This window comes from Selaginella moellendorffii, unplaced genomic scaffold, assembly GCF_000143415.4.
Source record: "Selaginella moellendorffii unplaced genomic scaffold, v1.0 SELMOscaffold_29, whole genome shotgun sequence".
Taxonomy (NCBI): Eukaryota; Viridiplantae; Streptophyta; class Lycopodiopsida; order Selaginellales; family Selaginellaceae; genus Selaginella; species Selaginella moellendorffii.
The window spans coordinates 671350-697119 of record NW_003314290.1 but is presented as its reverse complement, the minus strand read 5'-3'; the positions used below and the strand labels follow the sequence as shown (position 1 = coordinate 697119).

General features: G+C 45.5%; 5 protein-coding genes and 1 non-coding gene across 6 annotated transcripts; 2 read left to right on the top strand and 4 right to left on the bottom strand.

Moving 5' to 3' along the window:
* Positions 1–12024: 12024 nt before the first annotated feature.
* On the top strand, positions 12025–12862 carry LOC112348418. The gene is made up of 5 exons (XM_024680824.1): positions 12025–12074; positions 12149–12394; positions 12454–12562; positions 12624–12721; positions 12793–12862. The coding sequence occupies exons 2-5, from the start codon at positions 12334–12336 to the stop codon at positions 12852–12854; spliced, it is 330 nt and encodes a 109-aa protein (XP_024536592.1). The 5' UTR covers positions 12025–12074; positions 12149–12333; the 3' UTR covers positions 12855–12862.
* A 135-nt stretch (positions 12863–12997) lies between these two features.
* Positions 12998–17871, top strand: LOC9645636 (pentatricopeptide repeat-containing protein At4g21065). The gene is made up of 5 exons (XM_024680822.1): positions 12998–13093; positions 13155–13306; positions 13365–13471; positions 13531–13691; positions 13786–17871. The coding sequence occupies exon 5, from the start codon at positions 13869–13871 to the stop codon at positions 16590–16592; it is 2724 nt and encodes a 907-aa protein (XP_024536590.1). The 5' UTR covers positions 12998–13093; positions 13155–13306; positions 13365–13471; positions 13531–13691; positions 13786–13868; the 3' UTR covers positions 16593–17871.
* Positions 17872–17909: 38 nt separating this feature from the next.
* LOC9645634 (alcohol dehydrogenase 1) lies at positions 17910–20074 on the bottom strand. Its single transcript, XM_024680823.1, has 10 exons — positions 19903–20074; positions 19658–19794; positions 19502–19548; positions 19111–19439; positions 18955–19037; positions 18816–18891; positions 18690–18751; positions 18545–18640; positions 18311–18472; positions 17910–18255 (listed from the first exon to the last, which is right to left on the bottom strand). The coding sequence occupies exons 1-10, from the start codon at positions 20069–20071 to the stop codon at positions 18133–18135; spliced, it is 1284 nt and encodes a 427-aa protein (XP_024536591.1). The 5' UTR covers positions 20072–20074; the 3' UTR covers positions 17910–18132.
* Positions 17994–18064, bottom strand: TRNAG-GCC. The gene has a single exon. It is a non-coding gene; the product is annotated as a tRNA-Gly (tRNA).
* Positions 20075–20169: 95 nt separating the features above from the next.
* On the bottom strand, positions 20170–23586 carry LOC9646019 (guanylate-binding protein 1). Its single transcript, XM_002975836.2, has 10 exons — positions 23228–23586; positions 22901–23163; positions 22747–22842; positions 22012–22686; positions 21840–21957; positions 21634–21789; positions 21194–21587; positions 21015–21140; positions 20754–20960; positions 20170–20696 (listed from the first exon to the last, which is right to left on the bottom strand). Exons 1-10 carry the CDS (start codon positions 23557–23559, stop codon positions 20250–20252), a joined length of 2814 nt encoding a protein of 937 aa, XP_002975882.2. The 5' UTR covers positions 23560–23586; the 3' UTR covers positions 20170–20249.
* On the bottom strand, positions 23571–25540 carry LOC112348392 (pentatricopeptide repeat-containing protein At4g02750-like). The gene is made up of 2 exons (XM_024680778.1): positions 23677–25540; positions 23571–23578 (listed from the first exon to the last, which is right to left on the bottom strand). The coding sequence occupies exons 1-2, from the start codon at positions 25538–25540 to the stop codon at positions 23571–23573; spliced, it is 1872 nt and encodes a 623-aa protein (XP_024536546.1).
* Between the last annotated feature and the right edge of the window lie 230 nt (positions 25541–25770).

Sequence of the window (25770 nt, the reverse complement as noted above, 5' to 3'; positions counted from 1 at the left end):
CACATGTCAAGACCAAGTGCTAGGTACTGCAAGAAAACAGGTAAATCGCTACAGCAATGTAGTTGTACACCAGGTACTCTTCTCCAACTTCCTTATGCTTTAGTTTGATGTCGTAAGTGTAGGCATGCGTTTCAGCTACATTTGGGAATGATGTTTCATTTGCTACATTGTAAAAACCTTTCTAAAAAACATGAGAGTTTGGTGGGATTTCCAGTATTATGAGACTTCTTTGCGTTGTAGGTTTTGGATGAAGATTCTGAAGAAAACTATACCCAGGCCACTTCCCTTCACTAAAGGATTTGTTAAATCACTCGGGTAAACTTTTCTTTGTTGCTGTCAATTTGAATTCCGATGCTAATGCTTATAAAATATAGGACTGACGAAACCAGCACTATGGAGTTTTTTTTCAAATTGAAGAATGGTGAAGATTATAGAAAGGAAGCATTTGGAAGCAACCGGTATCCATGTCTCCTCATGAATGGTCTCATTTGTAGAGAAAGTCAGGTATATTGTTATTTATCAGATCTTAGGGACATTCCTAATGTGTCACTTGAACGTAGCCACAATTTTCAGTGATGGCAGCTCTTGAGCTTTATAAATAACTTGTGCTGCATGCAGATAGTTTTTTCTCGATTGAGCAAGTGGATTTTTTCTTGGAATGCAGTGCAGGCACTCTGGTGGCTGGATTTGGAGTCACTGGTGCATTGACGACTGAGAGTCCCAAGCGAGGAGATCACAGGTGACTTTGTTTTTGTGTTCGCCATGGAAGATTTTTATTTTTATTTTTTCTTTCCAGATGCCACATATCTGCTCGAACGCATTCATCTCTTTGGAGATATGACGTCACTCTTTAGAAGGTTTTGTGTATTTACAGCAATGAATTTAATCGATTGTTTTTCTCATCTCCAGGGATATAGAGATTGTTTTGGAGAGGATTGTCTATCCAGTCAGCTCCTAATCAAGGTTATGATTTTTATGACCAGGCTTTTCAGTTCGCCCAAACTTTTGATTTATGTCCAGGCTATGGCTGACGTTTGTGAGATTGGAAATACGGTACCGGGAGAATTGAAGAGCCCTGAGGAAGAAATTCGAGAGTCAAGGCTGAATTACACAGAGGACGAAGAGCTCGAGCAGCTAATACATGGAAATGTCTGCATGGTCCATTATCTCGGTGAAGGTACTTCGAAATTTGCTCAGTGGTTATTTTTTTCATAAGTTGTGATACAGGTAGCAAAGACTGTAGAACCGGCAGAAGGGTCGTTCTTTCCGGTGATTTTAATCCATTGCATGAAGGTCATCTTACACTGATGAGCACGGCATGCACGTAAGTTTCCTGAAAAAAAAATGCTTTTGTTGATCTAACACAAGTTACAGCCTTGTGCAAGGTGGCAGTCCAGGAAGCTCTGGATGTGGCGGACAATGCCTTTCAAGCCCAGCTTCGTGACATGGATGACGTTGCTGGCTTGCTGCAAGAAGTGGGGCTATGCAGCAATTGGGAAGCTCGCATTCCAGAGAGTCTTGCAAGAGACTTTGAGGTTGTAATAATACAATGGATCCCATAAACAATTATGCAGCAAGCTTATAGACAATACATTGTACAAACAAAAAATAAAAGCACACGGGAACAGGAAATGAAAGCACACTAGAACAGGAAATAAAAGTGCACAGTACTCTAATCAGCCTTGAACGCAATAACTTTTGGTGAGCTTTGATCGGCACCAGTGAATACATTTTTATCTTTAGTTCCTCAAAGATTGTAGAAAATATGACTTGGCATGTCCTCAGCAAACCATGATGATTTGAGCTCATGATAGACATGGTCCATATCACCCAGCACATGCACCTATGTTTGAAGTTCACCAAAAAATCCAGTCAGAATATTACAAATACCTTATAGGTGTTTTCAGCTTCAGGATCATCAGCAATGAATATGATGTTTGTAGTGTTAGGCATTTGATCTACACTAGTGATTGCCGCAGAAACTGTTGAAGAAGTATAAGCAGAAGCATCCATTGCAAACTGACACAGTGGAATAATGTCTGATAGTCTGACAAAATCAAGCACTAGAAGAGCCTTCTCTGGCCATGCTCAAACATGTGTGGCCATAGAAATATCTACTGAGAGACGATGGAGCCCCAAATGATATTTTGGATTCTTAGCTCTGACATTGTAGTGTTGAATACACAGCCAGTTAGATGGCTTGAAAAGGTGGCTATATTTATCAGCAGCGTTAGCTGCCATTGAAGCTGTTGCAAGGTGCATGCCGTAGCTGTCAGTGAAATTGATATTAAGGAACCTTGATGTTGATGCCATACTTGTTGAGTGGATCTCATATTAGAAATCATAACTGCTGTACCAAGATAATACATATATAAGAAGCGGCTCACCACCTGAATGGAGCTATAGATCCGCAATATGAACACATGTATCCTTAGAAGAAGCAATCAGATTCCATACGCCAGGGTCTAGAATGCTATATAATTTGTGCTTAGCTAAAAAATCCCATTACAAACTAACTTTACAACGGGAACTAACAATCGTTAGTTACGAACAAATCCCGTTACAAACTAACTAAATTTTTTTTTCTAAAATTGAGTAGTACCTCCTATAATCCCATGGGGCACTTGGCTGGAAGTCTGTGTCTGAGCACCTGGATCTGGCAACAGAGAAGGTTTATGAAGCAAAAAAAGCCAAGTGCCAATACCTACTAAAATAGCAAAGGGACTTTGGAAATGTAATGGCTGTAACGACTGTTTGAAGTCTTCTTGTACACCTATTCATCAAGCTATAAAGCACTATATTGGAATAAACTAAGTACCTGAAACACTAAGCTGTGTAAGGTGCTCAAATCCTGGAAAGAAAAGTGATTAGATTCTAATTTATCAAGAAAAACACAAACCTGGTTCACTGCTCTCTCCACCCATCTCTACATCACCTAAAACTTGTTGTTACTGTGAAGAAACATCATCTAGCGATGGCTAGTAATTGTAATCTACATGGTCTTGAGACCCCACATTAGAATCACTAGCTGCCGCTGCCATCGGAGAGGGCAATCCTGAATGAAGCAATTGACAAACTTTGGGTTAATCACAACCGTTGGCCCAAAGGCCTGCTTAATTTTTGCCACGTCATTGGGCATATGCAAAACTCACAATAACTATTTCGCTCGATGAAGGTGTCCAAAGTGTATTCCAGCTTCTTATCTTCAGTGGGAGCATCAGCAGATGATGACGATGAGAGGCAGATGATCATCGTGGATGGCTGGCTGGAGTTTGAGGCTGCGGCTCGAATCGCTATGCACATCAAGGAGAGTGGACGTGCTGCTGCTAGAAAAGACCGATGGCTTCTAGCGTGGTAAGAAAAAGTTCCATGTAACTAATTCGGGTCAGACTTGATACTAAACTGCACTCCTAGGAATTCTTTGATGGTCGGGAAGAGAGCTTCCCGACCTTGACTTTGGAAACATCTTCTGGGCACAGAGCACAGAGGATGAACAGCAACCCTTGTATGGCAAACAGGAAAGTTTGTGAGATCGACTTCTTTCCTTTCCAGTTTCACAGATAGATACCTGGTGAGTTGAATCTACAACTCCTCCCAGCTTTATCTCCTATTGCAAGGACATGGCTGCTTGCGTCCCCAGGTCCTCTGGAAGCTCGAGCTCGGATGCTCCTGAATGCGTAGCCATGCACTCGGAGCTTAAAATGCAACCGGTGGTTGTTTCTGCCACCAGTGAGATCCTATAGCCCGGAGATCTGTGCCATGACAAAGGAAGCAAGATGAAAAAAGTTTACCTTGCAACACAAAATCATGGAACTTACTTCCCGGACTCCGAACCAGTGTAGTGATCGGTAAAGATGTACACGTCGGGGAGCAAGCGATTTAGCACGCCATGAGCGGCATCAACCATTTGATTGGCCATATGAGGTGAGACACGTGTGGAGTAACTCACTCCTCGGATATGTTTCACCATGCCCTCGTCCACCCATGTAGCAGCTTGGCGAAGGATTCTTAGCGAGGAGAGAAAGAAAAAAAAGAGGAGTTTGGAGAAATTGATCATGAGGCTCTTGGAGACAATGGGAACTTTGAGGATGGCCTCACCACCACCCAAGGAAGGAGCTCCACAGGCAACAACCTTGAGTTCTAGGCCTTCAATTGGAACACCAAAGTGCTTTTCTTATGTACAGGGGGATGCTCTTGGAAGAATTTCCATGCCCAGTACAGCAACACTGCCAATGCCAAAGCACTTTGGTGGAGACCATAAAGGAAACCAACAGTACTAATTTTCTGCCGTTATGGTAGTAAAGAGAGAGTATCTGTAAAGACTGGCCGACAAGTATCATTCAATACATAAAGTCATATTTGCGATATAAATGTACTTGTGTTGTCATAACTATTGTAAGTAATGTTACTTCCAATAAACACACACATATGATTAACTTTTCTTTCATAATAGGTATCAAAGATTTATCTACTTCTTGAGTAGTTAAAAATCTAATTAAAATTCAAAAAATTAAATCAATTAATACCATAAAACTTCTCTAAGAAAATATATTACTTTCTGTAATTGAGGTGTTGTGTTTCCCATTATAAAAATGGGATAAACATCCTACTAAATATATTAATTTACATTTTAGTAAATTTAGAAACATACTCATAGTAAATGAAGCGAATTGTTTTCATACCTATTAAATTACCTTTCTCATCTATACAATTTCAAAATTCAGTTCCATATATTGTAAACACTTTAAAAGCCTCTATATTATCTATAAATAATTTATTTTGATGATTTGTTAATGTCCAAGTTCTATGCTCAATTTTTCCATCACGTCGCAGCCATATATTTTACTTCATTCTGCACACAACTAAGTCTTTTTTAGTACTTAATTCATCATTTTTACCAGTAATAGTTTTATATATAATTTCAAAAGAATTCTTAAATATATACGTGCAATCCTTTAAAATTGCTATTGGCAACTTATAAAAATATGGAAGTTGATAAAATGTGGATATAACCATTTCATACTATTAGGTAATGATATTTGATCTTCTTGTCTAACCAAATAATAATATGGGACCTATTTTTTTTGGAGTCATTTGTCCTATTATTGGTCAAATATAATTATGACTATTAAATAAACTAATTAAAATTATGTTTTAGAAATAATAACTAAAATTTTACATTCTATTAGTAGACCTAAATAGATGATCTTTAGGTAAGAAACACCAATGACCAATATATATGCATTTTTATAAACTTCTTGACTATATTCTAAGAATCTAGATCCACAATCTAAGTAAAAGTATTTTCCCATTAGTTCAAAATCTTGAACAAAATCATAATCCAGGAAAATCATGAATAAACTATCACACTACTTCTCTAAGCTTAAAAAACTGTTAACCCTTTAGCTTAGAATTATCTTTGCATGGCACTCCATCCCATAATTGTTTTAACTCTTCCAAAAATAATGACCAATAAATATTAAGTACCTTATGAAGTTTTGGGCTTAGAAAAATTATAAATATAAATATTTCAATTTATTTTTTAAACTAATACCTAGTATAATCATAATAAGGAATATAAATGAAGGCTTAATTGCTAGAGTTGGTGGTATATTATTATTAATTGCAACAATTGCCTAACATGAATATATTTTTGCCATTAGTTTTGTTAGAGAAAGATCATCTGCAGCCATACTAAGATGTATATTTTTTGGATCTGCTGCAAAATCTGGATAATCATCTTCAATTGTTTTTTAAGTTGAACTATCTCCAGGCATTCTCATTATTCCATTAGTGGATCGATGATAAAATGATAAGTTATATATTGTGTTATTTCTCTATATTGAAATTATTGTTGAAGTCAAGGTATAATAAAGAAATAATGCATTATTTTCTCAGGTATATAATTGCTAAAATCTTTGTGCTTGCTAGCATTAGAAATTTTACAAAATTGAAGATTCTTATTCTCCTTATGAAATTACATACAATCATTGATGCATGAATCAATCTTTTTATAGGTAAGTCCATTATGTTTAGTGATATTTACCACTTCCTTATAGTTATTTGAAAAATGTTAGTTGTAGGCAACATTTTTTTGAAGAGCCTTCATCCAAATAATGAAAAATTTAATACTAAATAATAAATAAAAATTAATTACCTTACAAAATGATCTGTTGCTTGGCTTGATATTCCAGTAATAACTTGCACATCTAGAATCCTTAAACAAGTCAACAAAATAGAAGCATTTGCCCCTTTATAAATAGATAATAAATTATCTTCATTTCCATGTAAGCAATCTTAGAAATAATTAAATACATCATCATCCTCAATATCATCATTGCCACTATCATTACCACCATTCCAATTAATACAACAATCATCTGGAACTATAGAGCTTTCATCAATTTCAAAAAATTGTTGTACTAAAGTAGTAGAGTTGCATAATCTAATCCCTTGAATATCTTCTATTGAAAACTATGCATCATGTGGTGCTAAAGGATGTTTACCATAAAGATGAATATGATTTATGGTAATTTGTATAAGGTAAATATAATTACTTCTACACCTTAAACACCAACATGCAACTCTCATTCCTAAATTCTAAACAAAAAACTTAATACAGATCTGAGGAAAAAAAAAGTCCTTTTATTAGGAAATTATGTGTTAAAAGTGGATACATTATACTGCTATTAGTAAGTTAGTTGATGTAAATATTGTTGAAATTTATGACTAAAAATTTTAGAACTACAAACCTTAAAAACTTACATTTTAGTCACATTTTAAAAGTTGTAAATTGCAACTCTAATTAGCAACATATATGAGCTTATCTAGCTTTAAATAACAAATTATGATTTATATTTTAGTTGTAAAGGACAACTATAATTTCCAATTTATAAAGCTATCACAAATTACAACTTAAAATTTGTAACTAAAGCCAATTTGCTACATTTAAGTTGAGTTGAAAATTACAACTTAGATTTTGAACAAACACAAAAATTTCGTTGGAAAAACATATCATTATAATGCTTTTATGTAGTAGTGTACGGACTGGCAGAAGTCAAGTCTAGGTCTTGACCTGCCGAAGTCCACATTGTATCCACCGTGGCCAAAAGATCACCACAAGAAAAAATTGTGCAAAGGTCTATGTTATGTAATACTAGCACTTGCCCAGCATATGCTATGTAATCAGCAAAATACTGTTTTGATTTTTTAATATATTAGAATAGTATTAAAACAACAAATATTATATTCCACTTTGATTGAGAGAATTATGCCTAGAAAATGTTAGATGAATAAAAAAATAAATTCTTGTAAACTTGATAATATATCTATTTAAAAAAATATATTCCTAGGCATAAGTAAGATAAAATATTCATTCATAAAAATATTATATACAAATTATTATTTGGAAATATGAATATATTTAGAAACAAATTGACAAATAAAAAAGTAAAAACAAATAAAAGAGAATAATTACTGCAGGACATTAATTAATTATAATTTGTCCTCAAAATATAAAACAATAAGTTTTTAGAAACATTAATATATTACTACCTAGATCTAATCAAAAAAATAATTATTTGTAAATATATATATAATAAATTCAAATCTTATATTCCATAGTATTATATACTAATAAATTAGTATATAGAGATCAAATATATACTGCAGGACATTAATTAATTATAAGTTTTACTCAAAATATATAACTTATATTTTGTGCTCCAACGCCAGCACAGATATGCTCCCACTGAAGATAAGAAGCTGGAATACAATGCTTTGGTTGCCTTCATCAAGTAAAATAGTTTTTGCGAGTTTTACATGTGCCCAATGACGTTGCAAAAATTAAGTAGGCCTTTGGGCCAACAGTTGTGATTAACCCAAAGTTAATCAATTGTTTCATTCAAGATTGCCCTCTCTGATGGCAGCAGTAGCTAGCGATTCTAATGTGGGGTCTCAAGACCATGTAGATTACAATTACCAGCCATCGCTAGATGATGTTTTTTCACAATAGCAATAAGTTTTAGGTGATGTAGAGATGGGTGGAGAGAGCAGTGAACCAAGTTTGTGTTTATCTTGATAAACTAGAATCTAATCACTTTTCTTTCCAGGATTTGAGCACCTTACACAGTTTAGTGCTTCAGGTATTTAGTCTATTCCAATACAATGCTTTACATCTTGACGAATAGGTGTGCAAGAAGACTTCAAATAGCCGTTACAGCCGTTACAAGTGAAGCCAATCCTGCCAGCTCTCAACTTCGATCATGGCATGCTCCACCCATGTCATCTTCTTCAAGACCAAGTGCCAGGTACTGCGAGAAAACAGGTAAATCGCCATTGCAATGTAGTTGTACACCAGGTACTCCTCTCCAACTTCCTTATGCTTTAATTTGATGTCGTAAGTGTAGGCATGCGTTTCAGCTACATTTGGGAATGACGTTTCATTTGCTGCATCGTAAAAACCTTTCTAAAAAACATGAGAGTTTGGTGGGATTTCCAGTATTATGAGACTTCTTTGCATTGTAGGTTTTGGATTCTTATTTTGAAGATTCTGAAGAAAACTATACCCAGGCCACTTCCCTTCGCTAAAGGATTTGTTAAATCACTCAGGTAAACAACACGAGCAGTACTCTCTCTCGTGCTGGGATTACCTTCTTTGTTGCTGTCAATTTGAACTCCGATGCTAATGCTTATAAAATATAGGACTGACAAAACCAGCACTATGGAGTTTTTTTTCAAATTGAAGAATGGTGAAGATTATAGAAAGGAAGCATTTGGAAGCAACTGGTATCCATGTCTCCTCATGAACGGTCTCATTTGTAGAGAAAGTCAAGTATACTATCATTTATCAGATCTTAGGGACATTCCTAATGTGTCACTTGAACGTAGCCACAATTTTCAGTGATGGCAGCTCTTGAGCTTTATAAATAACTTGTGCTGCATGCAGATAGTTTTTTCTCGATCGAGCAAGCAGATTTTTTCTTGGAATGCAGTGCAGGCACTCTGGTGGCTGGATTTGGAGTCACTAGTGCGTTGACGACTGGGAGTCCCAAGCGAGGAGATCACAAGTGACTTTGTTTTTGTGTTCGCCATGGAAGATTTTTATTTTTATTTTTTCTTTCCAGATGCCACATACCTGCTCAAACACATTCATCTCTTTGGAGATATGACGTCACTCTTTAGAAGGTCTTGTATATTTACAACAATGAATTTAATCGATTGTTTTTCTCATCTCCAGGGATATAGAGATTGTTTTGGAGAGGATTGTCTATCCAGTCAGCTCCTGATCAAGGTTATGATTTTTATGACCAGGCTTTTCAGTTCACCCAAACTTTTGATTTATGTCCAGGCTATGGCTGACGTTTGTGAGATTGGAAATACGGTACCGGGAGAATTGAAGAGACCTGAGGAAGAAATTTGAGAGTCGAGGCTGAATTACACAGAGGACGAAGAGCTCGAGCAGCTAATACATGGAAATGTCTGCATGGTCCATTATCCCGGTGAAGGTACTTTGAAATTTGCTCAGTGGTTAGTTTTTTTATAAGTTGTGATATAGGTAGCAAAGACTGTAAAACCGGCAGAAGGGTCGTTCTTTCCGGTGATTTTAATCCATTGCATGAAGGTCATTTTACATTGATGAGCACGGCATGCACGTAAGTTTCCTGAAAAAAAATGCTTTTGTTGATCTAACGCAAGTTACAGCCTTGTGCAAGGTGGCAGTCCAGGAAGCTCTGGATGTGGCAGACAATGCCTTTCAAGCCCAGCTTCGTGACATGGATGACGTTGTTGGCCTGCTGCAAGAAGTGGGGCAATGCATCGATTGGGAAGCTTGCATTCCAGAGAGTCTTACAAGAGACTTTGAGGTTGTAATAATACAATGGATCCCATAAACAACTATGCAGCAAGCTTATAGACAATACATTGTACAAATAGAAAATAAAAGCACACGGGAACAAGAAATGAAAACACACTAGAACAGGAAATAAAAGTGCACAATACTCTAATCAGCCTTGAATGCAATAACTTTTGGTGAGCTTTGATCGGCACTAGTCGAGAATAAGAAGTGGCCTATTGGTGGCTTCTTTGTCTCCAAAAGTTTGATCGCCTTAGGCATTCGAGTAGAAATGAACATTCTTAGAAACTGGCCAGGAGTGAGACCATATGCTTGGTCTATATAAGTGTCGTCCATGCAAACGTCATGGGAGTGGCCAGTATCTAGATAGAATTTGCCATGGACTTGCAAAGTTTGAAAAAACGTTCGTTTATTCTTGCAATGGTGGCACCAACCAATATCTCTTCCCGACCATCAAAGAATTCCTGGGAGTGTAGTTTAGTATCAAGCCTGACCCAAATTAGTTACATAGAACTTTTTTCTTACCATGCTAGAAGCCATCGGTCTTTTCTAGTAATAGTGCGTCCACTCTCCTTGATGTGCATAGTGATTTGAGCCGCGGCCTCAAACTTCAGCCAGCCATCCACGACAATGGATAGTTGACACAGACTTCCAGCCAAGTGCCTTGTGGGATTATAGGAGGTATTACTCAATTTTAGATTTTTTTTTTTAGTTATGGGTTTGTAACAAGATTTTTTAGCTAAGCACAAATTATATAGCATTCTAGACCCTGGCATATGGAATTTGATTGCTTCTTTTGAGGAAACACAATATGCATGTGTTTATATTGCGGATCTACAGCTCCATTCAGGTGGTGAGCCGCTTTTTATATATGTATTATCTTGGTACAGCAGTTATGATTTCCAACATGAGATCCACTCAACAAGTATGGCATCAACATCAAGGTTCCTTAATATCAATTTTACTGACAGCTACAGCATGCACCTTGCGACAGCTTCAATGGCAGCCAACGCTGCTGATAAATATAGCCACCTTTTCAAGCCATCTAACTGGCTGTGTATTCAACACTACAAAGTCAGAGCTAAGAATCTAAAATATCATTTGGGGCTCCATCATCTCTCAGTAGATATTTCTATGGCCACACATGTTCGAGCATGGCTAGAGAAAGCTCCTCCAGTGCTTGATTTTGTCAGACCATTAAACATTGTTCCATTAAGTCAATTTGCAGTGGATGCTTCTACTTATACTTCTTCAACGGTTGCTGCGGCAATCACTAGTGTAGATCAAATGCTTAACACTACAAACATCATATTCATTGCTGATGATCTTAAAGCTGAAAACACCTATAAGGTATTTGTAATATTCTGACTGGATTTTTTGGTGAACTTCAAACATAGGTGCATGTGCTGAGTGATATGGACCATGTCTATCATGAGCTCAAATCATCATGGTTTGCTAGGGACATGCCAAGTCGTATTTTCTACAATCTTTGAGGAACTAAAGATAAAAATGTGTTCAAGATTGCACCCTCGACTATTGTCTTGAAAATTCCTGACCATACACCTTGACGATTTGATCACCAGAAGATAGATGAACTTCCCTGCAGCGAGACTTTGGATCCGGACACACAATTTGAGCGCTGTGATGAAGGAGATGTTGTCCAGCAGCAATCCATGGAGCAGCATTCGCCGAAATATCGCCAGCGCCTTGCCTGGATCACCATTGCAGTTGCAAGAAGCGATGGCGCTGGTCCAGAGGACGAGATTTCAGCTCCATGAGTGGAGATCGTGCTGCAATTGAGGATTACCTGCGCAACAGTGGAAGAAAAGGCACATGATTCTCAGCAAACCCTTGCTGATTCCAAGGCGCATCAAACGAAGAACATTTACCCCGAGAGAAAAAGAATCATTCGTTTAGGTCAGCACGTGGTGGAAAACATGTGTTAAAGGTAAAAGTTTACCACACGGATATTCGTGTCCAAGTGGAAAAGGTTCGCTAAAGCCACGTGTTTGTTTAGGGTTATCAAAAAAATTTGGAGAGAGGGAACAGAAGGGGGAGAGGAGGCTGTGGATTGCGCACCTCTGCCTCGCGATCGTCCAGCTCGACTATGGCGTCTATCACGTCCTCACCAAATTCGCGCTCACCACTGGCGCCAATCAGGTCGTGTTTTGCGTGTTTCGCGACTCGCCATTCTTGCGCCCCTCGCATTCTTCTACGAGCGGTGAGTGGCGATGTCTTCGTGATTTCTTCTGCCGTGTTCTTAAAATCGATTGAAATGCGCTCTTTCTTCTACAGGAGGAGCAGGACTCGCGTAAGCTCTCGGCTTTTATTCCATTTCTTCGTCCTGGGACTGTCCGGGTGAGCGTAAGAATCCCGAAATCTTCGATCCAGAGCTTTACAAGGGGCGTTTGGTTGTTGGAGCAGGATCTTTGGGAACCAGCTACTGTTCTTGCTTGGACTTAATCTCACCTCTCCCTCGTATGCCGCCGCAGTCCAGCCGGCAATTCCAGTGTTTACGTTTGTGCTCGCCTTGGCCAACGGGTAAGCAAATCTCTCTTCTCTTGGTGCTTTTGACAAATCAAGGTTTTTCCTCTGAGAAGTGAAGCCAATGTCACAGAGTTTTCTCTGCTTTGAGTTCTTCGACAGAGCTCTCTCTGCTTTGAGTTCTTCGACAGGGTTTTCTCTTCCACTCGAAGACAATCTCTTTGAGTAGACCATTTCTCTTTTGGATTTTCTGGTTGTACTGATGCAAACACGATGTTTTCTCCAGAACGGAAACTTTGAATTGGACTGGATATGATACTTTAGCGAAAGTGGGAGGAGTCTTTCTCAGCGTTTGTGGAGCGCTGCTCATGGCCTTGTACAAAGGTCCGCTCCTCTTCGGGCGTACCGAGCATTTACATCATGGTGGAACTATTGTCGGAGTTTCGTTGTTACAGAGAATTTCAAGCGCAACCGGTGCCGAGAACTGGCAGCTGGGAATTCTTTGCCTCCTTGGTAATTGCTTCCTCATGGCTTTGTACATTGCTTATCAGGTAAGCTTTTGCTATTCTTTTGTGGTTATTCGTTTCGGCATTAACTTGGATGGAACTTTGTTTTACCAGGCGCCCGTCTTGGCGAGTCACTGCCTACTCGTATCTCTTTGGAACGCTTCTCATGGCATTTACTGGAGTGCTAGCAGTGGGCGATACGACACAATGGCTTTTCAACCAAGTGGAAGGCTACGCAGTTTTGTACGCGGTAACTTAGCTCGAGCTTCCTTTCCATAAGTTCTCCATTGTTTCTCGGTTTTTCACTCCAGGGAGTTTTTGCGTCGGCAATCAACTACGTGCTTCTAACTTGGTCCAACGGTGTTGTTGGCCCGTCGCTCGTCGCGCTTTACATGCCTTTGCAGCCACTTGCCTCCTCTACGCTGGCTTGCGTTTTCTTACGAAGTCCCTTGTTCCTGGGCAGGTAAGAAGCTCACTTCTTACTTGTATATCGATAGCTAACAGCAGAAACTTTCTTCCAGTGTTCTTGGAGGATTACTCATTGTTGCGGGATTACTCCTCGTAACTTGGGGGAAGGCCGTGAGTGAACGCGAGCGGGAGCGTGAAGCCAGAAACCCCTTCTAGAAAGGTAAGGTTTTGGCTATGGAGTTTTCCAAGTTTCCAAGCTTTGATCCATTGGCCTTGCAGTGAAGCGTAAGTGGATCAAAAGCGACTGCGTTTTCTATACATATATACGCGAGGAAAACGTCACTCGTCCTCGAGGGGTGCGAATAATGGCGCTGATGTTTGCAGGATCAACTAGGTCGCGGCCCTTGGAGCGTGCTGTGGATCGCGATTTCTTTCCGTGGGTAAGCAAATCCACTCCCAAATGGTTGCTGCTGGCTGGGATTCGAGCTTGATCGTGTATACTGCGCTGATTGACATGTATGCCGCGTGTGGCAGCTTGCGAGGCGCGATTCGTGTGTTCCAAGGGATGAAGAAAGATGTGGTGGCCTGGACAGCAAGAGTAGCAGGATTTGCCCACTATGGGCATTTGGAGAGGGCCTTTCTTACGTACAGGGGGATGCTCCTGGAAGAATTCTTTGTGGCCTGTGACAGGCATTACGAATGACAGCAGGGATCCCTGCGTCGACACCTTTGGCACAGCAACATTGCCAATGCTTAAGCACTTTGGTGTTCCAATCGAAGGCCTAGAACCCAAGGTTGTTGCCCGCGGAGCTCCTCCCTTGGGTGGCGGTGAGGCCGTCCTCAAAGTTTTCAATGCCTGTCGCCAGCGGCGATTCGGGAGCTCCCCATTGCGTGACGGACAATGCCGCAATCTGGTGCTTCTTCCTCCTCCTGCGGCTGTAAGTAGCGACTCAGGAGCTCCGGCAGCAAGAAATTCGTCGAAATTCCCGCCGTCGCGCGTCGCGGCATTCGCATCGCTCCTCCAGCAATGCAGCCGCTCCAGATCACTGCCCGAGGGCCGGAGAATCCACGCCGAGATCGTCGACACCGGCCTGGGCAAGGATCTCTTCCTGGGCAACCATCTCATCCAAATGTATGGCAAATGCGGCGCCATGGAAGAGGCCAGGGCCGTCTTCGAGAAGATAGAGTTTCCAAACATTTTCTCCTGGAGCATCATCATCGGTGCCTGCGTCGACAACGGCCTCGCCAGGAGAGCTCTCGAGCTCTACCACTGGATGGATCATCAAGGCGTCAGGCTCGACATGGTGGTGCTCATCAATCTTGTCAGCGCTTGCTCGAGCCTGGGCTCCCTGGATCATGGAAGAGCTCTCGAAGCTCGAATCACTTCCATGGGATTCCACCTCCATCCCGTGGTCCGGAACTCGCTGCTCAACATGTACTGCAAGGCTGGGAGCGTCGGCGACGCGAGGAAGTTCTTCCAGGACATGGCTGGCGACCAAAGTGTTGTCTCGTGGACGGCAATGATCTCCGGCTTTGCTCTCCACGGCCGTGAGGACCTCGCACTGGATTTCTTCCGGAAGATGGTGGCAGAGGGGGTGAGGCCGAACGAAGTGACTTTCGTGAGTATACTCGGTGCCTGTGCCGCCGCCCGAGATGTCAAGCATGGCACGGCCATCCACGAGCTCGTGGAGAGCTCCGAGTTTGGCAGGAGCTACTTGAGCGTCGGGACCGCGCTGATCGACATGTATGGGAAGTGCGGGAGGCCGGAGCTGGCGTCAAGAGTTTTTGAGAAGATGGAGCGCAGAGATCTGGTGGTCTGGAACGCAATGATCACGGTGTGCTCGCAGCAAGGACTGGACGAACAGGCTCTGAGACTGTTCCGGGTGATGGACTTGGAGGGGCATACTCCCGACGAGGTCACTCTCGTCGCAGCCCTCGAGGCCTGCTCCAACTTAAACTTGCTCGCTGCCGGGAAGAAACTCCATGAGCTCATTCTTGACGCCGGTCTCGACTCCTCGATCGTGAGGAACTCGCTGCTCAACATGTATGGGAAGTGCGGTGGCCTGGACGAAGCGAGGAGAGTGTTTGAGCGCTGCAGTGACTGCCGGAACTTGATCACCTGGAGCACGATGATCGCGGCTTACAGCTTGAATGGAGACGGCAGGCAGGCACTCTCGCTGTACAAGAAGATGGATCTCGAGGGACTGAAGCCGGACGAGTACACTTTCACGAGCCTCCTGGACGTGTGCTCCATAGCCGGCGACGCTCTTGCCGAGGGACGAGCTCTCCACAGGCGCCTCGAGGCCAAGGGACTGGAGAAGAAGATGGTGCTCGCGACTGCTCTCGTCAACATGTATGGACGATACGGCCAGCTCGAGGACGCGCTGAGAGTCTTTGAGAAGATGAACCACTGGAACTTGGTGGCCTGGACGGCTCTCATAGCGGCCTTTGCTCAGCACGGCGACGTCCACGCGATTGATCTCTCGTGGAGAATGCATCTCGAGGGCGTCCAGGCCGACGACATCGTCTTCCTCAGCGTGCTCCACGCTTGCAGCCACGCCGGGGTCCTCGAGGCCGGACTGAGCTGCTTCCAGGAAATGGTGGCTGACTTTGGAGTGAGAGGTGGCGCTGCTCACTACAGCTGCATGGTGGATCTCCTGGCCCGCTGTGGACGAGTTGCCGAGGCCGAGGAGTTGCTCCACAGCATGCCTTTCGAGCCGGCTCACATGGAGATGAAGACGCTGCTAGCTGCGTGCCGGGTGAGCGGAGATACTCCCCGGGGAGCTCGGGTGGCGCGTCTCGCGTCGGGTCTGATACCGCATGACGCCGCTCCCTACGTGCTCATGTCTCACGCTTACGCCGCCGTGGAGAAGTGGGACGAGGTGGCGGAAGTCCGAGAGAGAATGGCGAAGCTTGGCGTGAAGAAGCCGAGGGGCTGGAGCTGCGTGGAGGTGAAGAACAGGGTCCATCAGTTCTTTGCTGGGAACTTCTCGTGGCATTCGGAGGCTGCCGAGATCGAGGTGGAGCTGCGGCGGTTGCAAGCGGTCGTGAAGGAGGGCGGCTACGTTCCAGATACTGGACAGATCGGGCACCGTCTTGAGGAGGATGACAAGGAGGATCTGCTGGCTCTCCACAGCGAACGTGTGGCTATCGCGTTTGGACTGCTGCGAGTTCCGGCGGGGCTTCCCATTCACGTCGTGAAGAACCTCCGGGTGTGCTCCGACTGCCATGCAGTGGCCAAGATCATTTCCAGGAGTGTGGGAAGGAGGATCGTGGTGAGAGATGCGTACCGGTTCCACCGCTTTGAGAATGGCACTTGCTCCTGTGGAGACTACTGGTGATCAGCTTGTGGAAGACCTGGAGCTTGTGATGTAGAGCAAGCCCAGCCGCCATCGATCTCGTGCAGCTCTTCACGTCCAACATGAAACTCGACGATCACCAAGGCCAAGTTATGGAACTGCGTCGGCTCCTGCGAATATATTGGAAAGCGCCACCCCCGCTGCCGAATCACCCGGATTCCACCGCAAGACTTGGCCCGCCACCTTTCTCCCACGCTCCACATCGCTGTGGACTTTACACGCGGAGAGCAGCGTCATCCAGGGGAGCTCGTCCTGGCTGAACGGGATCCTCTTGATCACCTCCTCCGCCTCGTCCGGGAAGCCAGCGCGTCCCAGGAGATCCCTCAGTGGCTGGGCAGCGGAGCTATGCCGTAGTCGTGCCGCAGTGACGAGATGGTCTTGGCCTGCTCCAGCCTGCCCGCGTGGCTGCAAGCCCAGAAGACGACGGTGAAAGTCACGTCGGTTGGCTTGATCCCTTCTTGCTGCATCCGCAAGAACTGCTTGAGAGCCTCCTCGGCGTCGCCGTTTTGCGCCAGTGCCGCCACCAGGACGTTCCAGCTGCTGGCGTCCTTGCCACGGATCCTCTCGAATGCCTGCCGAGCTCCGCCCAAGCTCGCGCACTTCCCAAACATGTCCACCAGCGCGTTCCCGACGAAGAGCTCCGAGTCGGCCCCTCTCTCCGCTATGAGCTCGTGGACCCTTCGTCCCTCGGCGAGCGAGGCCTCGCCAGCGCAAGCTCCCAGCATCGTCGTCCAGGTGATGCTGTTTGGTTCCGTCCCCTCGGCTATCATCCGGCGGAAGAGCCTCACTGCTTCCTTGGCCATGTCTCGCTCGACGTAGGCTCCAAGTATCATGTTCCAGGTGATCACGTCCCGCTCCTCCATCTCCTCGAACAGCTTGCAAGTATCTGCGAGGCGCCCGACGTGAATGTAGGCTCCCAAGAGTCCGTTCCAGCTTCCCAAGTTCTTCTGAGGCATCCTCTGGAAGGCCGCGAGCGCGTCGTCGAGGCTTCAGCACTTGGCGAACATGTGAACGGCGGCGTTTCCGACTGACGCGTCTGCTTCCAGGCCGGACTCTCGAATGATGCTGTGAAGCTGCTCAATTGAAGAAGCATTTTAAAAAAGGTATAATTTCCTAATGAGAGAGAGAGAAACAATAGTACTTGTAACAAAGGCCATCCTGGTTGTCCCAACCATATCCCCAATCATTACAATATCTTGGTACCTTTGTGGATGGTAATAACTTGCAATTAATAAATTGGCAGTCCATGATATTGATGAAATAGACTAACAAGACAACATATGCTATTTAGATAAGCTATTTAGATGAATTTTAGAATAATATATTCATTTATTTGCAATATTTATCTTGGATACTAAAGTGTAAGGAAAAAACAATATCGATTGCACTGCCCGGGAATCGAACCCGGGTCTGTTCCGTGGCAGGGAACTATTCTACCACTAGACCAGCAGTGCAAAGACGACAATACTAAAAAGTAAACCTCACATGTACTCATCATATATACAACCATTTAATTTACACATTAGTGATCGTGTTCCATGTGAAGAACGCATCGCAGGCATTTTCCTTCGATCAGCAGCTGAAATGCCTCATTGACTTTGTGGAAAGGAAGGTTGTGGGTGATGAAGTCGTCAAGATTGAGCTCCTACAAAGTTTTGATCACTTTTTAAAGTGTTAACTCTTTTTTTTTGGTTTCTCACCTTTTTCATATACATTTCCACGAGATCGTTCATTTGGCTCCGCCCTTTGTAATCGCCAAAGAATGTTCCAGTGAGCAAACGACCATATAGAAAATTGCCTGGATGGACTGAGACAAATTTTGTGTTGTCGTCCAGGCCAGCCACCACTGCCTTCCCCCAGCCCTTCACGAGTGAAACCTCTTAGATCGAGAGCAGTGAAAGCAAAAAGCTCTTCCCTTCTTGGAAGTTTATTACCTCATGGACAGATTCCACAGCAGCTTCGATGAGCTTGACGTTTCCGACACACTCAATCGCGTAATCGACTCCACCATCAGTCATTTCCTTGATCACCTACAAGGGAACAGTCTGAAACAAAAGGAAATTCTCTCGAAGAAAATACCTCTTGGATAGGCTTGTCATGCTCCTTCGGGTTCACGGTGTCTGTAAGCCCGAATTTCTTTCCTGAAAAGTCATGCACACATTGCCGTCACACAAAAGCTCAAGCGGGACAGTTCTCAAGCCTTGCCTAGCGCGAGTTTTTCCGGAAGCACGTCGATTCCTATGATCCGGGAAGCACCGGCAATCTTAGCACCTTGAGCAGCCTATAGAAATGAAAATAAGAACACCATGCCAAGGTAGAAGAAAAAATCGTGATTATTACTTACAGCAAATCCGATAGTGCCAAGACCAAAGATTGCCACTGTCGATCCCTTCTCAACCTTTGCAGTGTTTATAGAAGCTCCAAGTCCTGGAAGATCACAAAAAAAAAAGTTTTAAAAAAAAAAAATTTAAAAAAACGATCAAAGTTTTCCAAGCTATACCTGTTGTGATGCCACAGCTGAGCAAACAAACTTTGTCAAGAGGAGCAGCCTTGTCGATCTTGGCGACGCATGCTTGATCCACCACCGTATACTCACTAAACGTAGAAGTTCCCAGGAAGTGGTAGATTGGCTTGCCATCCTTGGTAGAGAATCGAGAAGTGCCGTCGCTCGCCAGCACTCCTCTGTCCGTGTCGACCTTAAACTTCTGGCACAGATTTGTTTTCCCTGACCGACAATACCGGCATTCTTGGCATTCCCCTGTGAACAGCGGGACAACATGATCTCCTGGTTTCACACCCGTCACTTCCTTCCCAACGCTTTCAACAATCCTGCAAAATGAAGTTGATATCTATAGTAGGAAAATAAAAATCAAAGCTAGAGCACTATTTACCCTGCTGCCTCGTGGCCAAAAATGCGTGGAAAGACCTTCTTCTGGCCCTGGAGATAAAGTTGAGAACACACTGAGTAAAGTTTCTCAAGAACGATGTCGATGGCCGCCATCCCTCAGCTCGGGAGATTTCCAGAGAGAAAATGGAAAAGTACTTACAATGGCTCTCCAGAAAGTAAGGTCTGTCCGGCACAGCGAAGTGTGGGTGATCTTGAGACGAACTTCGCTCGGTTTTGGAGGAGCGACGCAAATCTTGTCCACTATCATCGGAGCTCCAGCCTCATAAGCAACAGCAGCTGCAAAAAGGAAAGATAGAATCGTGAGAAGGAAACGCAAAACCCCTTGAGAAGATCGATCGTCAAGCAAAGAAAACAGGAGAACTTTGAAGCATATAGATCGCTCACCATTGCAAGTGATAACCTCTCCGGCAGTAGCAGCAATAGCAGCCTCGGCAGCCATTTTCTCTACACAAAGTAGATCAAGAACCTCACGGGGAATGCGAGCATCAATCTCTCGAGCATTATATATCCCTGTTACCGGGCTCGTACGGCAGGAGAACAGTGCGTACGACATGGAACTTGGGAACTAGGCGTCCAGCCGCCAAACCATGTCAACTAAAGAAAAAAGAATTACTTCTAGAAAGAACCTGGAATAATTAATTACAAGTCCGCTACAGCTTAAACTCCAAATCGATTAAATTACTCTATACAAAAAGCCTGTACACAAATGGAAAGTCAGTGCTAATCTCAAATCAGTACCGCCTATAGTGAACGTTCGGTGAACTCTTCCTCGTCTCGTAGTGTGACCACTGGACACCATCCATGGCTTTGTAGCCGCCGCCACGGTCACCACGGTGGCCACCACCGCTACCACCGAAGCTAAACCGCAGCAAGAAGTAGACGAATCCCATGGTACCCACGACGAATGCGCTGAGCACCGCGAAGTTAAACGTGACGACGTTGGATGCCGGAGCCAAGTCGTGCTCTATCCAGGCCTGGATCACTTTGTTGCGAGTTCCTGGGCTGAGAACCACGCCTTTGGTTGAGTCCGAGCCGCCGGAGGACTCGGCCATGTCTAGGTGCTTTCGTGCCACGGAGTGAGCAGCGTGCTTGAAGCCAAAGACGTAACGGGGGCCCGGCCAGAGGCACTTAGCCGACCAGAAGGACCACGACTTGAACATGTTGCCACTCTCACAGTCCTGCAATTGTGATGGTGAGTCAAGAGAATTGATTTGGAAAGAAGTGCTTGCTTTTACCTGCATCCGGAGCTCTTTGTAAGCGTCCATTAGAGGATCGTAGCAGAAGGCGGCCATGAGAGCCGTGTTCTTCTTGAGGAGGTGGTCACGGGCCTCGCCAATTCTGTAAGACAGCTCCTTCCTCTTCTCGTCCACGGTTGGAACCGACGTAAAGTCTTTAACGGCGGATGTGTACTCTTGCAGCAATTGTTTCCCAAGTGTTTCAGCCTGAAGAAAAACCGTCAGTAAAATAAAACATGACGCTCGAGTAGAGACACAAACCTTTGCCGTGATGGTTTCGTCGTTGTCAGGAAATGGTGAGAAACGGTTTACTTCATCCTTGTAACGCTTTTCTAACTGTGTCTCGAGAACATCACAGAAAGCCTTGACATTGAGCTCGTTTTGTGCCTAGAAAAGTCAAACGAGTTAAATAAAAGAGCGAAGTAGTGGGTAATCGATACCTGAAGTTCCGAGTAACGTTGCTTGGAACAGTACTCTACACACTCGTATTCGTGATACCGGTACGGCTGATATAAGTGACCAATCCAGGTGCTCTCACTTTTCACGGCATTTGCATACGCTGATTTTCCGGAAGCCACAGCTGCGAGGTTGAGATCCTGAAGCTTCTTCACAGAGAAAGGCTTCTGGCCCGTCTCTCCGGTAAATCCACCAGCTCGAATAGATGACTCGTAGGCCTGTCGACAAGTCTTTTCAGCATTTTTAAGGATTCCTGAAATCTTCTCCTCGTTCAGGCGTTTCACGCGATCACATTTAAGCTGAATGTCTTCTTGCATTTGGTTTTTTGCCTCAGTGTACAGGTGACTGCCTTTATGTGGTCCAGCCAAAGAATCATACCTGTACAAATGCAAGATAAGAAAGCCGATGAAACAAAGACTCGCACCTTCTCGTGACATTTTTTTCTGCTCGAGTGCACTGAGCTCCAATATCGGATTCTAGCATAGGCAGTACGAGTCCTTCAATTTGCTTCACAGCAGACGCACGCAGACGTTCTCCCAAGAGAACTAGTACTTCTTTAACCTTGCGGTCATTTTCCTCCCTGTTACCCGGTAAGTAAATACCAGAACAACCAAATCAAAGTATAAGTACCTGTACTGGGTCTTCATACGCTCAATCTTAATTGCGAGTTGAGTTTCGCAAATTGGTTTGGCAAGCTCCTCCGGCACTCCGACGCAGCGCCGCTTGCAATAGTCAATGGATTTTCGTTCTACAGAAAAGAAAGTTTAGAATAGAGAATCCCCGGAAATTGAATAAAGCTCACCAGTGAAGGTCAAAACTCGTTCGAGTTCTTCAGTTGTAAGAGCTGATGCCGCAAGAGACTTCAGCGCAGCATCTGAATCCGGCATTTCTGATGCAGGAAGCTTTCCCTTCATCTTCTGCTTTGACGCTTTCGAGAATGCTTCCATCGATAGCTGGAAGTACTGAACACCGCCAGAGAAAGAGCCCTCCGCAATTATGTCAGCCAAGACATCTCTCAGTTTCCTATCCGCGTTGAGAGGGAAATCCTCGTTGACATAATGCACCAGGAGTGGGATCAGCCGGGCGACATTACGTCCAGTAAAGTTTCCATCCCCTTTAGCCTTGAGATCTCCGAAAACACCCTGGCGTAGGCTGTCAAGGTCCGAAACGTATTTTGGATGCAAGGCGTCGAAAAGCTCTGTATCTGCGGCTAATCCTTCGCCACCGACTTGATCACGGAGAGAATTCATATCGGTCGGAGTCCTCAATGTGTAGCACGAAATTCCCTGACTGAAGAGTGTGTCTAGAGTCATGTCTCCTGTCTGAGCATGCGCTGCAATGAACTTCTGGAGATACTTGACCGGCGAGGTCGCGGGATTCAGGTCCATGTCGAATCCTTGAACTACCCACGTCAGCGGGGGGAACTTAAGTGTCTCCAAAAGCAGAAATGGGTCAACATCTATCGAACTAGTTGTCTCTGAAGAAAGAAAAGAAAGAATGCTCGTCAGAAGAGAACACCAAAAGTATGATCCCTTACCAGCTGTTGCGTGAGCGGTGTGAAGCCAATTCTGTAAGTTAAACACCTGTGCCTGCTTGGACAAGTCGGCAAGAGAACTCACTGACTGAGCGTCACCTGAAAGTATAGCAAGAGAACTTGTCAAGGATCTCGGGAAAAACAGGTGGATCCTTACCAATTGTTCGCAGAGTGTTGTAAACAAGATGAGAACTTATCAGTGTCGAAACAGCGAAAATCCTGGCATCGTAGAGCCTGGAGGCGCCATCGCCGTAGAAACCTTCGGTGTCCAGGAGAACGACGCGAGAACCATCCACGCCGCGGAGCTTCTCCTTCGGCAAGATTCGTATCCAGACACCCCTCGTCTCAGGGTCTGGCTTGGCACCGACAGTGAATCCACGCGTGGAGTTCATCAAAACATTGAGAAGGAAAGATTTTCCACTGTCCACGAGAAAAAGAAAGGATCGGGCTACATGCAAGAAAAGCAAAGAAGAAAAGAACATACCTGTGGTAAGGCCCGACGATGGAAACCAGCGAAACTGGCTCTTTGATGGCGGCCAGCTTTTCAAGAACTACTTCGTTTACCTCGAGCCTGTCGTGCCCCGCCGCTGGCTTCAAGAGCTGGAAAGCCTCCTCTTCCTCGTCCTCGCCGAGCGGCAAATCCGCAAGCGCTACTTGAAGCATCTCCCTCTGCTGCTGCGAAATCACGAGCGCGGCGTCGTCACCATCAGCACGATCGTCATCTTCTATCACGGTAATCTCCAACTGTGCGCACAGGGACGACACAAAAACCCCGAGCACGGCCAAGGCGAGGACGCCGCGCCGAGAGACCCTCATCGCCAAGAACCCTAAAAACCTAAAGCTCTGTTTTTAGGGTTCTTGACACCTGGTATGAGTTGAGATTTGCTAGCAACGCGTGAGAGGCGGCGCTCAGTGGATCCACATCCCCGGCACGTTTGCTGGCCCTGTGCGATCCATCTGGGATTAGATTGTAAGCGCTGAGGAGCGATTTCCAGGCGGTCTCGTCCGGCACGAAGGGCATGCTGTCGATCAGATCATCGGCATCGGCCAGCCGCCCTGCCCGCCCCAGCAGATCCACCAGGCAGTAGAAATGCTCGCCCCTGGCCTCGATCGCGAAGTCCTGGATCATCGACGCGAAGAACTCGCGGCCCTCGCTCACCAATCCGCTGTGGCTGCACGCCGCCAGGACGCTCAGGAAGCAAATCTCGTCGATCCTCTCGCCCTGGAGCTTCATCCGGTGGAAGAGGTGGAGCGATCCAGCGGCATCGCCGGCGCGGGCGCTGGCGGCGATGATCGCGTTCCACACGAAGAAGTCGCGATCGGGGCAGCGGTAGAAGATCTCTTGCGCGGCGTCCAGGTGCCCTGCCTGGCCGTAGGCCGTGAGCATCGCGGTGGAGGAGACGGCGTCGCGCTGGGGCATTCGATCGAAGATCTCGCGCGCTTGGCGATGATCGTGGCCCTGGCTATGGCCGGCGAGAAGAACCAGCCACGACACGAAATTTCTCTCGGGCATTTGCTGGAAATACTCCATCGCCGTGGAAATCCTTGGCTCCTCCACCGTCCTCTCGATCAGGCCGGGGATCTGCGCTGCCGCTCCCACCATCGCGTTCCAGGACACTAGATCCCGCGCGGGCATTCGATCAAACACCGCCGCCGCGTCGCTCGGGCGCGCCATGGCGGCAAACCCTTGCAGCATCGCAGTCCAGGAGAAGACGCACAGCATCGATCGGGTGTCCTCGCGGAAGAACATCGCGGCCGCGCTCTCGATCCGGCCAGCGCGCGCCAGCGCCTCGATCGTCGTGGTCCAGGACACGGCATCCCACACGGGCATCCGGCGAAATATTTCCAGCGCTTCTTGTTCTTGGCCGGCATCCGCGTGGCCCGTGGCGATCGCATTCCACACGACGCTGTTCCTCTGCGGCATCCGATCGAAGATCTCCCTGGCGTCGCCGATCAGCGAGCGGCGAGCGTGATTCACCGCCAGCGCCGTCCAGGAGATCACGTCCCTTGCCGGCATTCTCTCGAATCTGGCCCTCACCTCCTCGATCGAGCCCGCGGCAGCGCCATCGTCCAGGATCGCGTTCCAGGACACGCTGCTGCGCTCCGGGATCGCATCGAACAGCCGCTTGGATCGATCGCCCTGGCCGTGGCCGGCGTAGGCGCTGATCATCTCGTTCCAGGAGACGACGCTCCAGCAGCTCATCCTGGCGTGGATTTCCTCCGCCTCGCGCAGATGCCCGGCCTGGGCGCACGCCGTCACGGCCAGATTCCAGGCGACCTCGTTGCGCTGCGGCATGATATCAAAGACGCGCTTCGCTCCATCGAATCTCCCGGATTGCACAAACCCTGCTAAGATCGTCGTCCACGAAACCACGCTATGCCCGGCCATCCGCTCAAACGCGTTCTGGGCATACTCTGGATGCCCTGTTTGGGCAAATGCCGTGATAAGCATATTCCACACCACAACGTCGCGGACGGGCATTCTATCAAACGCGTTCTTGGCATCTTTGATCCATGCGTTGTGGATGAATGCCAAGATGAGAAGGCTCCAAGAGAAGATATTGGGGGAGATGATCCCATGAAAGACATTGAGTGCCCTGTTGGGGCTTCCCAGTCTCCCATAAAGCTGGATCAAGAGATTTGAGAGGAATCTAAAACCGCTGTGATCCACTCCCTGGAAATTCAAAACCCTAGAGTGGAGCTGCGATGCGAGGTCGAGATTATCGCACGATTTTAGGCGAGATGCGACTAGCTCGTGTTCGTGCTGCATAGAAAAGGCGTAGTCTCTCTTAAACATGAGCCGTCAAGACTAGCTTTTATAACGAATATTTGCCACCTTTTTTGCAAGCTCATTTGCTTTTCAAGGCTAAAGTTTTTAATATGGTGATCTTTCATTTCCCTCAACTAAAGACACTCTTGACAGGCCAAGATCGCTGAAATCACTCTCCTCGCTCAAACGTCTCCTTGACATAACTAGAATGGCATTGGATCACTGGATGCCGTAGCTGGCCTAAGCCACAATTCATT